Source organism: Penicillium angulare (assembly GCF_028827245.1).
Source record: "Penicillium angulare strain IBT 27051 chromosome Unknown utg000005l_segment0_segment0, whole genome shotgun sequence".
In the NCBI taxonomy this organism is placed as follows: domain Eukaryota; kingdom Fungi; phylum Ascomycota; class Eurotiomycetes; order Eurotiales; family Aspergillaceae; genus Penicillium; species Penicillium angulare.
Genome location: NW_026623164.1, coordinates 448,587 through 463,614, shown reverse-complemented (window position 1 = coordinate 463,614; position 15,028 = coordinate 448,587). Strand labels below are relative to the sequence as shown.

The following is a 15,028-nucleotide window of genomic DNA, read 5'->3' as shown; positions in this document are numbered from 1 at the left end:
TTCAACGCCACCACGTTTCCTTTCTCACACCTCACCACCCGCAATACCCTCACCATGTCCGAGCGAAAGGTTCTCTCCAAATACTACCCCCCGGATTTCGATCCGTCTGCGATCGGGCGCACGCCCAAACACCTACGCCAGAAAGGTCCAAAAGTCATCACTGTTCGATTGATGGCACCGTTCCCTATGAAATGCACAAACTGCGGCGAATACATATACCGAGGACGCAAGTTCAATGCCCGAAAAGAGAACCTGGAAGAAAAGTACCTCTCTATTCCGATTTACCGGTTCTATATCCGGTGCACACGATGCAGTGGAGAAATTACATTCCGAACGGATCCAAAGAGTATGTTTGTCCCAATCTTCTATCTAGCCTAGTGGTTTTTTTTTTACTCTTTTTACTTTTTTGAGTGTTTTTCTGGGCAACAAGGCTAATTTTATCGTTATCTATCAGATATGGATTACATGTGTGAGAAAGGCGCAAAGCGAAACTTCGAACCATGGCGCGATGCTAAAGATGGGAAATACGACGAAACACAAGAAGAAACGCTTGATCGACTTGAGCGCGAAGAAAATGATGAACAGGAGCAGTTGGAAAGAGACAAGATGGCTGAGCTGGAGGATAAAATGCAAGATTCGAAGCGCGAAATGGCGATTGCTGATGCGCTCGATGAGATTCGGACACGGAATGCGCGCATCCAACGTAACGAGTCAAAGGGTGATGAGCAGGCTTTGGAGTTTGTGAAGGATGAGCAGGATGACGCGAAGTTGTTGGAGGAGAAGGAGGATGAGGAGGCTGCAAGAAGAGCGTTTATGACTGCTTCGGGTGAGAGGATTAAACGTGTTGTTGAGGAGGAGGAGGAGGTTGTTTCGGATCTGCCCCAGCCTGGGGCTTCGAAGACTGCTTCTGCTTCTGTTTCTATGCCGCCGCCTTCGTCTACTTCTTTTGCGAGGGTGAAGAAAGCTAAGAGGCCTGGTATTCCTGGTTTAGGGATTAAGAAGAAGCCTTCTCTTATTTAATGACTTATTGATTCATTTTGATATCACTGGCGCTGGCGTCCGTTTAATGATGTTTTACACTGAAAATACCATACTCAGTTTACTTTTTATTTGTGGAGCTTCTTTTGACCACTGGTAGATACCGAAACTTGAGCATTATTGCAGCAAAGCATAGACAGTGTAACAGCTCGTACCTTATACGTCCTAACTCCTTTTTACAGCTGTAGCAATCCACTTCAAATGTTCTCAGGTAACTTTATTTAAGTATCGGCAAGTTGAGAATCAATGCATTAAGCTATTGTTCGACTAATACAAATCCTAATGAAGTAGAATACATTAAAACATACAATGAAAGAAAATATCGGTATCAAAAATTGAATCCCAGTGGAAAAGAGGTTCTGTAGACCCTCATTAACCGAAGCGCCACGCTCAAAATCAAGTATCAATCATCCCACACAAACCATGCTTCCCCATGCAAAATCAAAAAGAAACCACCTCCACAACGGAGCAAACAGCAAAAGAGACAGAAGTAGAAACACAAAGGGGCACTTAGAGATAAGGCATCCACAACGCATCGCACGACGACAGATGCTGAGGGTTCACTGCCTTGGAGATCAGATCGATCGTGGTTTGATTGGCAGGCAGGTTACCCTCAGGTGGGCTAGCAAGGCTAACAGCGCGATTGACGATGATATCACTGTTGTTGTTGACTAGCTCGCGGAGCTGAGGCACAGGCAAGGAACCACGATGTTGGGCAGTAGCCCAGAACATCATCTCATCGCGTACAAAGATGCTGAGTTGTTGCTCTAGCTCGTGGCGCGGTTCGGTCAAACAGCGAGAAATGGCCATCATGGCACAGGCAAAGAGACCCTCGGTGGCGATTGGACCCAGTAGTGTCTGGATGTTTGGTGTGAATCGGAATGGCACTTGCTCTGGGTTGTAGAAGATTGCCTTGGCGGGGTTAATGGTGGGAATCAACTCTGCACCCCAGATGTCGCCTGTTGAGCGGGAAATGAGGATCTTGTTAGGGTAACGGTTGCCAATGTGCATCACGTAGGTCATGAAAGCGACTGCCGCGTATTGGTAGGCAAATTGTCTTCGGAATAGCCAGAAATCTGCGAAGTTGGGGTATGTCTGTTGGAAGTACTCCAAGACTACAGTGCTGGGAACCCATTTATCTTGAACCGCTGTCAGGATCTCGGTGCGAAGCACTTGCTGTTGATCGGGAGAGCGCTGCAAAAGATTGTTAGCTAAGTCCGAATCGGAAGTAACATTTTCAAAACTTACATTCTGCTTTGTCTCTGCCAGAGAACGCATTCGGTCCATGGTGAATAACACCGGCTCGTCCTTGTTGATGCCAACACGTCTGCAGTAATCCTCATAGATGCCTTGCATCGAGATGTATGAAGAGTCATCACGAACCAAGCGGATATGTGGCGCCAGCGGAACCATCAGGGGGAGGTGGAAGTAGAGATTGCGACGTCGACTCTCCTTGCGCTTCGCCAACAGACCGTTGAAGATGCGGAACAATTGGAGAATGCGTTCCTCGCGACGGCAGTGACGTGCAGCAGGGTGCTGAACGGCAAATGCTTGAATGCTACCGTCGTGTCCACGAATCTTGAGACGACGATGACAAACGCCAATACCCCGAACCAAGTCGACATCAGGCAAGAAACGATCGATACGAACAAAGTCCTGGTTCTTATCCTTGTGGAGAAGGTACTGTCCTGGCACCTCAACTTCGTCAAACTTGAGGAATCGGAACTCGCTGAGGTGGGGCGAGTAGTTCTCAAGATTTCCGGACTGGGGACGACGATCCAACTTTTCTTCGAACTTGTCACGCCAACGACGCAACTTCTGGATGTACTCGTACATTGTCGGCTTCTTGGTGACAAAGTCAGCTTCGAACGACTTGCGAATATGAGCAGGAAGAATGGTCTCCGCGAAGCGGGTGATGTTTGCTTCTGTCGCAGAAGGCAGCTTGAAATCCTGCGCGTATGATCCAGGCATGCGTCCAACATAGGCCAATCCATCGTTGAGCAAAGCGACAATAAGTCGATAAGCATCCTCGTCTGGCGGGCACTTGAAATTCTTGTGAATCTGATCAACCATTGTTTCCATAGACAAAGCAAGAAGCGGGAAGGCAGTCTTGAGACCAGACATGATCTCATCCGAGTACTCCCATGGTTTCTTGAGAGGCTCCTTCTCGTTCTCACCGGCGGAGGCACCTTGGTTCTGTTGTGGTGGCTGTGCAGGTTGTTGCTGCGGCGTTCCAGCTTGTCCCGGAACTTGCAAGTGACCTGGCGCACCTTGGGGTAGAGCTTGACCAGGGATAGGGGTTTGAGCTTGACTGGGAGAAGCTTGCACCTGGTTTTGAGGTTGCGCGGGCGACTGCTGGGCGGATTGATTCTGTGCAGGCGATTGAGCTGTTGGCAAGTTGGCAGCTTGGTTCGCTGGAGAAGCACTGGGAGCAGGTACACTAGTTGGAGGTTTCTGAGCAGGGGACGCTTCCCCGTTGGGCTTTTGGCTTGGCGAGGATGACTGTTGCTGCTGTTGTCTAGCACGGTTTAACTTCTCCTGCTTTTGGTCATGTTGCTTCTTGATGCTCAACATGTCCTCCCGATTGGTTCGAAGCAAGAAGAAGAGAGCTTGTGGGTACAGCTTGGCGATCTTGACCAGAACAGCCTTGCACAAACGCGCCTCACGGTGAGACAAGCTGGTGAGAAGCTGGGGAATGAAGGTGATCCAATACCAGACTGGCGTATCTCCCTTGAAGTTTTCAAATGCATTAGCAATCTGACCTTCATCATTGTCCAAGCTGAGGAGCCAAAGGATGCGACTGAGCAGTTTGCGTGATTTGGCACTCTTGTACAGACCGGCTGCTTCCAGGTAACAGCTAACAGCATTGCTAGCCAGCTCATAGTTTGCGGGAGCAGCCTTGAAGCGCTGGTCACTGTATTGACCCCACTCAGACCATGCCTTTGCAAGACGAAGATCATAGTAGAGAGCAACACCAAAAGCTTCGTTGGCTTCATTAGTCTGATCGAGTTTGGCAAGGAACATGCCCTTCAAGGTGTAAAATTCAGCCTTTTGCTGGGGTCCGAAGTAGTTAAGATTGGTATTGTTGATAACATCCAATCCACTATTGAGCTCCTTCGGGTTCTGGTAATGGCATTTGGCTTGTTCACGCAACTTCAGGAAAGCTTCTTGAATTTCAATGTTGGGCAGCGTGTAAATGCGACTCAACTGATTAATGCAGACTTCCGGCATCTGGTGCTTGCGAGCAACATGGGCAAAGCGATTGATGATCCAGGCGGTTTCATGGTATCCGCGGTAAGCATAGGAGTTGCTGGCCACATTGTTTGTCTGGGGTGGCAGCAGGCTCAAATAAGTACCGTTGATAAGCTGGAAGATATGCTGTCGCCATGTCACCAGGTCTTGCCAAGTATTAATGTCATCCCACAGGTTAGGTAACCGGTCCCGCCAGGTTCCCAGGAGAAGCTTCAACTCAGCAGACTTCGTATCGAGGTTCCGTTCGTTGGTCTGGGCCAAGCTGCCGCAGATATGGCTAGCATCGTGCAGTTCAACCAGCAACTGGAAATGTTGCAGGATGGGGATGTGAGCATTGGTGATCCGCTTCGGCAATTGAAGCCATTTGCGAATAGACAGCTGGATGGACTCGTCGCAGACACTGTTGAAGTCTTGCATGTTCTCCTTCTTGGTGTGGTATTGCAGAAGTGCCATGAAAGCTTGGAAGAAGGTGCGTCGTGGCGTAGGAGCATCAGAAACGGACTTGATCAAAGACTCCAACTGCTCACGGTTGCCTTCGCTCTGCCAGTTCTCGATATTCCTCCAGGCAGACTCAAGCAGAAGATCGTTCAAGTTCTCATGCTTGGCGAAGTCACTCAGGATCTCCCATTGTTGGAGCTTCTGAGCGCAGATCAACCAATGGTCTTCCCAAACGAAATATTCACCTTGAGAGAATGGCATAGCTCCCGAACGTGCTTTGATTTGAGCATTTTCATAGAGCTGTTGAGATTTGTCCCACATGCCCTGCTGTTCATAGGACAGTGCCGCGTTGGTTTCAACAAACTTGCAACGACGTCGCCATGTACCGTAGAAGAAGTCATCTTCTTGAAGCCCAGCATAGACTTCGACCAGGGCATCAAGGTTACTCTCACGAACTGTAGAAGTGTCGATTATTGGGTTGACAGCACTCTCTTCCAAGTACGTAGCGGCAGTGTACCAAGCATCGTAGGTACGACTGAGGTACTTCATGACATGTGGAGGAACCTTGAACCGGGGCCGAGCACGAACAACACCCTCCAGCAGAGCTTGAACGACATTGGGGCGCTTGTCAAGTTGTCTCTGGTGGTACTCTCTGGTGAGCAGGGTGACCATGCCCTTCTCAAGATCAATGCGATCATCTTTGGATAATGTTGACCAGAAGATGGGGAAGATGGTAGTCCACAATTTATAAGAGACATTCGAGTCGGTATGCTGAAGCTGCAACAATGGTTCCATCAAATCACGAACCTTCACATCGCCAACTTCTGACATGAAGCGCCTGCGTTCAGCAACGAAAGTTTCCAATTGATTGTCAACCATAACATCTGACTTCCGCGGGTCCTTCTCACCTGCGGCGAAAAGGAAGCTCAGAGGATATAAGGTGAAGTCATCTTGGTGTAGACGAGCGGTGGTGTTCATATCAACGCACCCAAGGACAAGGTGTGAGGCCTGAGCCAGCCAGAAAGAGTCGGCGAGAGTGTCCCAGTTTTGACATGTGAGCACATAGCTCAAACGGGAGCTAGCCAGACGTGTCAAGCTACGATCGAAGATGTTCATGAACCGGTTGCGCATCTCAACATCTTGCGCTCTGGTACCGATCAGGAAAGCATGCTCTAACCGAACAGTCAGCTCTGTGCGGGTGATCTTTGAATCTTCGTAGATCCGGATCACAAGGTCGAGGAACTTCTTGAGCATTGTCTGATCCGTTCGCGACTCAAAGAGCAGCATCTTATGCAAGACAGCCGTCTTCTCTTTCAACGTAGGCCATGACTCGGTTGAGTGGAATATCCATGATTCTGCCATCTCTAGAACCTTGGTACATAACTTGGGGTTCTGTGATCTTTCCACAATAGAGGCCAACACGCTCAAAAACGGGCGCCGTTGGTCGCCAAGGTGAGACATCCGTACGGAGATCAGTTCAATCGTCTTGAAAATGAGATCAACACCAATCTCGACCTCTTGTTGGTCCGGAACAGCTTCAGCGGGCTTGTTGGCAGCGCCACTCTGAGCCTGCGCACCATTCTGCTGAGTTGATGCCGCAACATGCTCTTTCGCCAATTTTTGGGAGAAAGCCTTCATAACAGCCGGAATATGGGTATCTATTTCGGCAGGCTTATGTTTGGAAAGTGTCCATAGGGTATTCAGGCTTGAGACATAATTGTTGGCGGACAATGTTTCTGTTGCAACAGCAGACAAGAATGTGGCAAACTCAGATGCAGTGCTTTCGGTCTCCATTGCATCTTCTTCATCGGGGGCTTCATCTGGAATGGCTTCAAGCACACGACGAACCGGTGGCGGCAGCTTGGGTGAAATCTCCATCTCGTCCTCCAAGCCGTGAAGACAGTCTTGAATTTCGGCGTTGTCACATTTCAATGGCTTCTCGAGTAACTTTTGAATTGTTGAGAGACGAGCTGAAATCCATTCATTTGGTTTGGCTGCAATGAGAACACGCAGTACTTGAAGGGCGTTAACCATGGGTGTGACCAATTTCTCATCTGGTTTATCAGATTTCTCTCCGGCAAGAATTGGTTCTGTAACCTTCTGATACAGATCAATATCAAGGTCACCCCAGTACTCTGGCGAGAGGAGCTTCCTGAGAAGGTTGATTGCCTTGTTAATCATCTCACCAGTAGGCACTGCTGGGGCCTGCTTGGCCGACGGGGATAACCGAATCTGCGCAGCGGGAACTAAGAAACGCTCAGAGATAGTCGTGATGAAGGTGATCAGGTATTTGATCAGAGCAGCGCGAAGCTCAGCAGGCACTGTGTAGTCGGATCCACCTCGGCTTGGGGGAGGTGCTAAGGCGGGTGATGGTGTTTCTTGAGCTTCATCCAACTTGCGTTTCTTGGTATTGGGGGAGTCTGTCAACCCATTGGGCACACTGTTGCTATCTGCCGCTCGTGCACGCTTCTCCTCCCAATGCCAAACCAACCCAATAAGGTTAAGTGCAAGCTTCTTGCTGTCATTAGATGCGTTTGGTGGGCCAGCAATCTTGATGAGAGAGGGAACGATGAGAGGTACAAAATGCTCGCGCGACTCGTAAAACAGATCAGGTTGTCGAACCAAGAACTGGAAGATGCTCATCACTTGCTGCAAATTGGCAGTTTCCTCGGCTAAAATGCGACGAGGCCACTTAGCCCACAAAGGATAGCGAGCTTCGGCACCTTGATTTCCGGCAGTTCGGTTTGGAAGAACAGGGGCCAAGACATCAAGCGCCTGAGTGACAAGGGCACGGCCCTCGTTTTGATGGGCTCTCAGCAAGGCAACATAAACCTGGATGACAATCTTGAAAGGCGTCTCGTAGTGGGCGATGAAGTAGCTGATGAGGACATAAGCGCCATACTTATTGATGATGTCCTCAAGACGAATGTAGTTCCAAGCAAACTTAATGATATCTTTGCGAGAGTCTTGTACTGTTTGCGAGTGATATTTGATCAACAGAGCTGAAAGCTGAAGCAACTCCATCCTGGAATGGTCGACTCCAGCCTGGCTGGACTCTTCGCTGAGATCTGCTAGCTGAGGCTTCCACAGACGACTTTGAATAGATTCAGTCATACTCTTGTCCATCAGTCTAGGAGTATTGGGTGGGCTGCTCCATGTGGTTTGAACATCCATAGCCAAGATTGGGTTCACTAAATTACGGAACGCATATGTTTTGGTCCGTTGTGAACAGGCCCGTTGTCCGTAGAGCTCAAGGCAGCGCATGATGACAGAGCGACGGTAATCGATGGACTCATTTGTAATGATTTGTTTGTAAATGAATCTTGGAAGAGCCAGAGTTCGCTTGAGCTCGTCTGCAGACAATCCATCAATGACTTCAAACAAAAAGTCAAGGTCATGTGAGGCCTCTGTCAAGTACGTAGTGAAAATGTCCATCAACTGATCCTCAGCCTGCTCCACTCTGAGACGCTCATCGGGCGGAAGACTGTCACCACGAAGTTTCCTTTCCAGTTCTCGTCCAGAGGTTATAAGTTTTGCTCGCAGGTCTGCATGTGAGACAAGCCATTTCTTGGTTGATGCATATGAAGAGATAGAGTGAGCAACATAAATACCATTAATGGCGGCAGTGTTTTTGGCTTCGGTTCCTTCTTGTCCAAATGCAGTAGTGAGGAAGTTCTCTGTGTCAGAGACAATCGCATTGCGTAACGCGCCGCTCTCGGGGTCAGCCAAAATCTGCCCAAAGAAACGACCGTATCGTTCATCTTTGAATCGAGCAAAGAAGAATGCCAAGCTCTCTGTAGGGTAACGATTTAGATACTTGACGAGGGGCTTTCGGAAAGGACTATGCGATGTCCTTCGCAACTTCTTCTCAAGATCCAAAACCTTATTGACAAGGTGATCCATGAAGGAAGTGGCGGCGGGAGGGAGGAGATGGAAGATATTAAAGATAGCGGCCACAATCTTCAAAGCAGGATTTTGCTCCACAAGGCTAAAGGAAACTTTTTGAAGCATGGTATCATCCGCAATGACCTTCATGTGATCCAAAAGACGAGCACCGATCTCAACCTTGAAGTAATTTGTCAACAAGGTCAAGAGGCGAGCCAGACCATCTAGGCCAGCAACGCTGAGACGCTTGGGATCTTGCAAGTTCATAAGGATAGGACGTAATCCATTTTGGAGCAAGTCTTTTGGAAGCTTATTTGTCTGAGTGAGAACGTCCTTGAGACCAGCATTTGCAGCTTCGATGACTTCAGGAGAGCGGGAGTACAGGGATTTGAAGAAGACGGAGATAATCCGAGCCCGACTAGTATTCTGCGGGGTGTTGGCGAACTCTTGGAAGTTCATCGCCATGGAAAGAAGTCGCAGACAAGCAACACGCAGATTGACAATCATATCTGCGTTCTTGAATTCGTTCGGCTTGGAAGCGAGGGACTCATCATCCGCATCTGCAAGCGCAAGGGATTCCAGCATTAGGCGATTAAGTGGCTCGTTGAAAGTGACGATGTCGTTGTGCAAGCTCAAGCAATATGTGATGGCGTCGATGAAGCCAATCTGGGTCGCGAATGGCAAGGCACGCAAAGGCTTGTTGAATATCGGCTGTAGTAAGCGATCCTTAACCGGAAAGATGAGCTCGTGGACCTCGCAGCCCAATTCTTCTTTCAGCGTAGCAAAGCAGCGACGAGAAGTCTCGCGAACATACTTGTTCATATGGCCAAGCTCATAAACGAAGAACCCGCAAAGGGCATACAGGCGGCTCTTCTCGTTCTTGATGTCATCCTTGGGTATAGTTTTTCCGCACCGTTGCAGGATCAAAGTAATCGTTTCCTGGGATTGGACCCGAGTAGACGCAGGAAGATCTGATGGTGTATCTTTGATCACATGCAAAAGAGCGCGCGAAAAGTCGACATGGCGTTCATAAAGCCAAGACTCTCCAAGGTCCATCTTCGTGGCAAGAAGTTTGATTCCCAGGCTACCACCGGCCTTAGTAAACCACTCCTCGCTATAGCAGCTGTGGCAGAACACACGACCAAGATGTTGGAAGAATGGAAGCTTTGATGCTTTCTCAGAAGAACCGAATATAACACCAGCGGCTTCCTTCACTACTTGCATAGCTTGCTCAGCAGATTCGCGAACATGCACGTCGTCAGAAGAAAGAGTTTCGACGATGGCTTCAGCCAGGACTCGTGAGTCCAAGTAAACAGGGCCTTCTCCATTCGATACATCAAATGCCTTGCGGCCGTGGCGAGCTTGAGAAAGAGCGCGGCCAACCTCGACAATAGTGAAGTGCTTGCAAACATCGGCCACAAAAGTAGTTGCGGTAGGCTCGAGTTCGGGAATGGTGGTGGCATGAATGCAGGCCTTCAACAGCTTCTTCACAGTGGCTTCTTGCGCCACCTTCTTGGGGATAGATGCCGAGCGCTCAGATTTCTCTAGTATATCACCCATGGCACTGACTTTGCTCTCGAAGAGATCATTGGCGTGTAGGCGAATCAGAGATGCTAGATCATCAGGAAGGTTCTCATAACCGATCTGCAGCTTCAGATGAGAGCTCAGCATACGGAAAGCTTGCTGCTTGTAATAAATGTCTGAAGTCTTAGCAGAATCTGTCTTTGGAGCTTCCATTAGCTTCCCAACGGCGAGGTCAATACCGATATCCACGGGGAATGGCCGCTTTTCACTTGGGCCAATGAGTCGGATATCAAAGCTTGGGTTATCATCGGAGTATTGCTGGAATGACAGCTCTGGTGGATGGTTGAGAAACTTGCGATTCCGGCCACCCAACTTTCCGAGGATCCGCATGGTAGTGTGTGCATGGAAATGGTTGTATGGGTGAGGTCGGAGATGATCCCAAAGAGCTGTCATCAATTCATCCATAATGGGGGCCATGATTGGGTCAAGATAATCAGCTGTCAGGTTATCCACGCAAAGTTCCAGAGTGCGCAAGCCCTGTCCAACAAGATCAGAGTCGGCACGCAATGCCACCACAATTGGGCGCATGAGATAGCTCAAGTGAGGAAGCAAATGACTCAACCGTGCTGGGACGGTAAGGGTAAGCTCAACGTAGAGATCCCGCTCTTGTGGCTTACGAGCAGCACTCAGCAAGTTGTTAAATGTTTCCAGAAGCATCTCCAAAAGGGGAAGGATCTCTTTGTACAGGAGCTCAAACCGGCCGCCGCCGATGCTGCGGAAAAGAGATCGCAGAAGAAGGAAGTAATTCATAGGTTCCTCGGCATTGACTGATAGCTCAATGCACTTGGTGACAATCTTTGTGACATGTGGATGGAGAACCTGCTCGTTTTGTACAGAGAATAATGTCACTGCCATGAACGAGAGTTTGAACATTCTCAGCAGGATCTTGGCCTTGGTCATATCTGACGTGCCAACCTCATCAATGCGTTCCATCAAATATTGCAACACCATGCCAGAGAACGCTGGCGAAGTAGCTTCACTAGCAAGAAAGAACTGGGGGAGGTGAAGAAGTGAACCATGCTCAAACATGAGTTCGTGAAGGTACGGAATCTCCGAGTGAAAGACTTCATGGAATGTTGCTGTATCAATGCAATGGAAAACGGTTCCAAAGCTTTCTAATAGCTCTTTTTCTTCGCGCCCCATGGGTGCTGTGTATTGGCTAGCAAGAAATTCGAATGGGGATGCGTGGTTCATCTCTACCGGAAGTTGATCGACGCCGTAGTACCGGAAGACCCGAGCACCTTCATGGAAGAGCTTCTTGATCACACGAACTTCCTCGGCATTATATCCAAATGAGACCTCAGGCCAATTGATAGGAACAATGTTGGGGTCGATCTGAACATCATCTGGGTTACAATTTTTCAATTGGTGGAAAATGTTCTTCAACCCGTTGATCAGATTCCTGAAAAGGAAGATGTTATCTGAGACAGGATCGCCGCCCCGATCGCGCGGGCTAGAAGTCTTAATTGGAGACGCAGAGAAGATATCGATATCATCCCAGTCCGGAGGTTGATCCTTCTCAGCAAGATAATTTTCTGGGGAAGGTTCGGTATCCTTGCGAGATTCCTTGTAAGCCTTGGAAACTTTCACAGCATTGTTGAATTGATGATTCATAGAAGCAAACTTGTCACCAATGGCATCCAGGATCATGATGAGAAAGTAGCGAGCTTCCTGTTTATCTTCCAATTTGGAAATCTTCTCCGCCATGTTGAGTAGAAGCTTAGCGCTCATTGTTTGAAAGCTCGTGCCGGGGAAGTCATCATGAAGATTTTTGGTGTAAACTTCAACAGTTCGGCGAATCTGATCACGACTAAGGTGGTCTCGTACGTGGTGGATGAGGTCTGCCAACATGCTGTACGCTAGAGGTCTCATAGTTTCATAAACAGTGAGGCCATCTCCGATCAAGGTTCGCTCATCAAGAAGCTCATCAATCTTTTCGAGGAAAATCTTGCGGTAGTTGAAGTTGATGATATGACGAATTGCAACCAGGAGCTCTTTGCGAGCACCAGACTTCTCTCGAGGACAATCCTGAAGCAGGCGCACAACAACTGATGGTAATGTTGGTAAGAAGTCTTGGAGCTGGTGTGCGTAAAGGCGAAGCAGGTAAGCAAGAAAGCTCATCGTCTTCACTTGAGCAGTAATGAATTCTCCAAAAGCGGCCCGATTCTTAATCTCTTTGCAGACGCCAGTAAAGATGGTGCCTTGAGCAGCAGCATCCGCGTGGGCTTTCTCTTGAGGCTTCGCTTGTAACAGCAGGATTGTCTTGATGAGAGGTACAAAGAGCTTGACATTTGCTGGTACTGAATTCCGATGGGTCTGGAAGATCGAAACAACGATGATTGGGCATTCCGCAAGAACCTTGAATGACTGCATGCCCTTCAAGATGACATTGCTGGATTGCTGCTCAGGGCCCAGGTCTGACACAGAGGTAGCGGGTGAACTTGGTCGAGGTGACTGGAAATTCTGAGGAGGTGCGTTTGGTGTTGAGGGCATTCCGGAAGGCGTTGCTTGATTAGGAGTGTCGAAGGTATCCCGAACTACCTGTTCCATTGTCTGGAACATTTCTTGTATAAGCTCCAGGAAAGGCTGCACACGTGCTGAGGTGGCCTTCGGTTGGTTGCGTTCCAGGTCCATTATCGTCTTCATACACAATACCGCATTGTCTTCGTTCTCAATTCGTGCGAGGTCCATCAACAAGTCAACTATATCGGCAGCGTACAATTCGACATCGGGGGAGGCAGTCGGTAACCGGTGTAGAGTTTCTAGGATACAGTTGCGAAGTTTCTGGGTCAAGTTAGCGCTTCAAGTTCCCCCCGACGGAGCGCGTCCCATCGTTATTAGGCCGACTCTCCATTGTTCGTTTCAGACCCACCTGTTCGTGTGACATGCTGAAGAAGACCGGGTCTCCACTCAGAATCGTTTTGAAGACCGGCCATAGTTTGGATAGAAATGTGGGGTAGTTTGTGCCGGAGCAAAGAGGTTCAATGTTGTCGCGAAGTTCGGTCGCGACATTCGCTCGCACCTTCACATCTGCGCCAGAGTAAAAAGAAAAGTCAGCATTGCTGCATATCAACATGACACATTGATTTCTTTTAGGTTCCACGCACCGAGCCTCTCGTCGGCCAATTTGTTGGCATAGACATCGATATTTCGCTCCATGATGGATGCGATCAAGCCCCCTCGGGAGGGCCAGCCAAGCGAAAGGGACTGCAATTACGGCCAGGCCAGGTGGCCGGCTGATGGTTTTCCAGCCCGCAAAAAAGTATGGGGTCAAAATCGGGGAGTCATGTGCGGAATCGGAGCGTGTTCACGAAGCTCTGCGGACCCGTGCGATATGCCGAAAAGATCGATTAAAGGTAGGAAGGAAATCGGTGGAAACTCGTCAGGTCGTTTAATTACAGGGTATGGGCCGTCTAGTCCATTTGAAGGAGAGAATGGATTTGCAGCGCAAAAGGAATCGTGAGAAACCCCGTGGGGGAGGGGAATGGGAGTGAAAGAAGGATGGTGGAGGAATTGAAGATCGTAGAGCGCGCGAGGCCTGTGAGACCTTTGAGAGAGACCTTGGGGCCCTGGCCTGGCAGAAAGCATATGCGCGCTAACCTGCTTTCGGTAATCCGGACAAAACGTTGCTCCGGTCAATTATTCATGCCTGGATTGCTAGGCGACAAACTCCCACCTTTCGTATGTACTACAATGCTGCAATGGTAAGTAAAATAGAGGAAAAAGGATATCAGGTCCTGGTAATAGACAGCGCTTAGTCCTGTTCGATTTTATGATCGTTTTTCACACTTATGAGTGCTCTACAGACTTTTTCCCGGTTCATAACCTTCGCACGTGATCACTTCCACCAGCAGCGTGCGGCATGGCGCGCGACTATAAAGCCACCTTACGCGCTCCACCATATACTGCCCAGGCGGTGTGTGGTATAAGGAGACACCCCAAGACGAACAAAAGCAAGCTCTTTACCTCCAATGTCAAGAAACTGCTTGTCGGAGGTGTCTTCAATCGTATTTTAAAAATCATATGAAAGTTTTAGATTCTAGCTCCATCAACTGGAAGGCCCAGGCTTTCCCGGTCTTTTATGGATTTTCAGAGCTTTGTTCACAATTAAATGCATGGATATATATCAGCAATCTAGCACCACCATAGTACATTCGAATTAAAAAAGACAGTACTTGAAATTTCAGGCGATATTATTTTCAAAGTTCCCAAGACTGTCACATGCAACACGAGTATCATCAATATCAAGTAAATAAAATGTTCAAGTTTTCTCATGATCAAAGCTAAGAAATGTCCAATTTGGGACGTTCCAAGTGTGCACACGCGCTCAATATTGAAAGTTTGGTCGACCCAATAACCTTAAATTAGAGAATCCGCGTAGAAAACGCCCGAACAGAAAATGGAATTCATATATCATAGGGCAGAATGCACAGTTACCCCATTATCAAACCTTATGTGTCGAAGAGAAAGGGTGCGAATAACAACTAATAACAACGTTGAAGAAGGGGAAGGAGAGAGGGAAGCTCTGCTATATGTATATATGTAGGCGGATACCCACTCTTAGACTAACTCGTAATTGGTCTGTACCCAAGAGTGGGTCAAACCGTATAAACGTCTAAATATATAAACAGTTACGGCATACATGCATGTTGATATTCCAAAGGAATGATCAAAAAACGGACAAATGAATTACCGAGGGTTTTAGCCCTGGACTCCTCACAAGAGGAACACCAACCGTGGTCGATCTAAAATGCATGAATGCTTGGAAGTTGTAGTCTTCCAAGGATTAGTTTCTGTACCTAATTCATCAAAGAGTTCCATCAAATATCAT

General features: G+C 48.4%; 2 protein-coding genes across 2 annotated transcripts; one reads left to right on the top strand and one right to left on the bottom strand.

The window, feature by feature from the left end:
* Positions 1 to 54: 54 nt before the first annotated feature.
* N7478_007565 (Saf4/Yju2 family protein) lies at positions 55 to 1,020 on the top strand (the record flags this gene model as incomplete). The annotated part of the gene is made up of 2 exons (XM_056923779.1): positions 55 to 346; positions 455 to 1,020. The coding sequence occupies 2 exons, from the start codon at positions 55 to 57 to the stop codon at positions 1,018 to 1,020; spliced, it is 858 nt and encodes a 285-aa protein (XP_056776505.1).
* Positions 1,021 to 1,548: 528 nt separating this feature from the next.
* Positions 1,549 to 13,356, bottom strand: N7478_007564 (histone acetyltransferase TRA1; the record flags this gene model as incomplete). Its single annotated transcript, XM_056923778.1, has 4 exons — positions 1,549 to 2,232; positions 2,287 to 12,981; positions 13,070 to 13,227; positions 13,305 to 13,356. 4 exons carry the CDS (start codon positions 13,354 to 13,356, stop codon positions 1,549 to 1,551), a joined length of 11,589 nt encoding a protein of 3,862 aa, XP_056776504.1.
* Between the last annotated feature and the right edge of the window lie 1,672 nt (positions 13,357 to 15,028).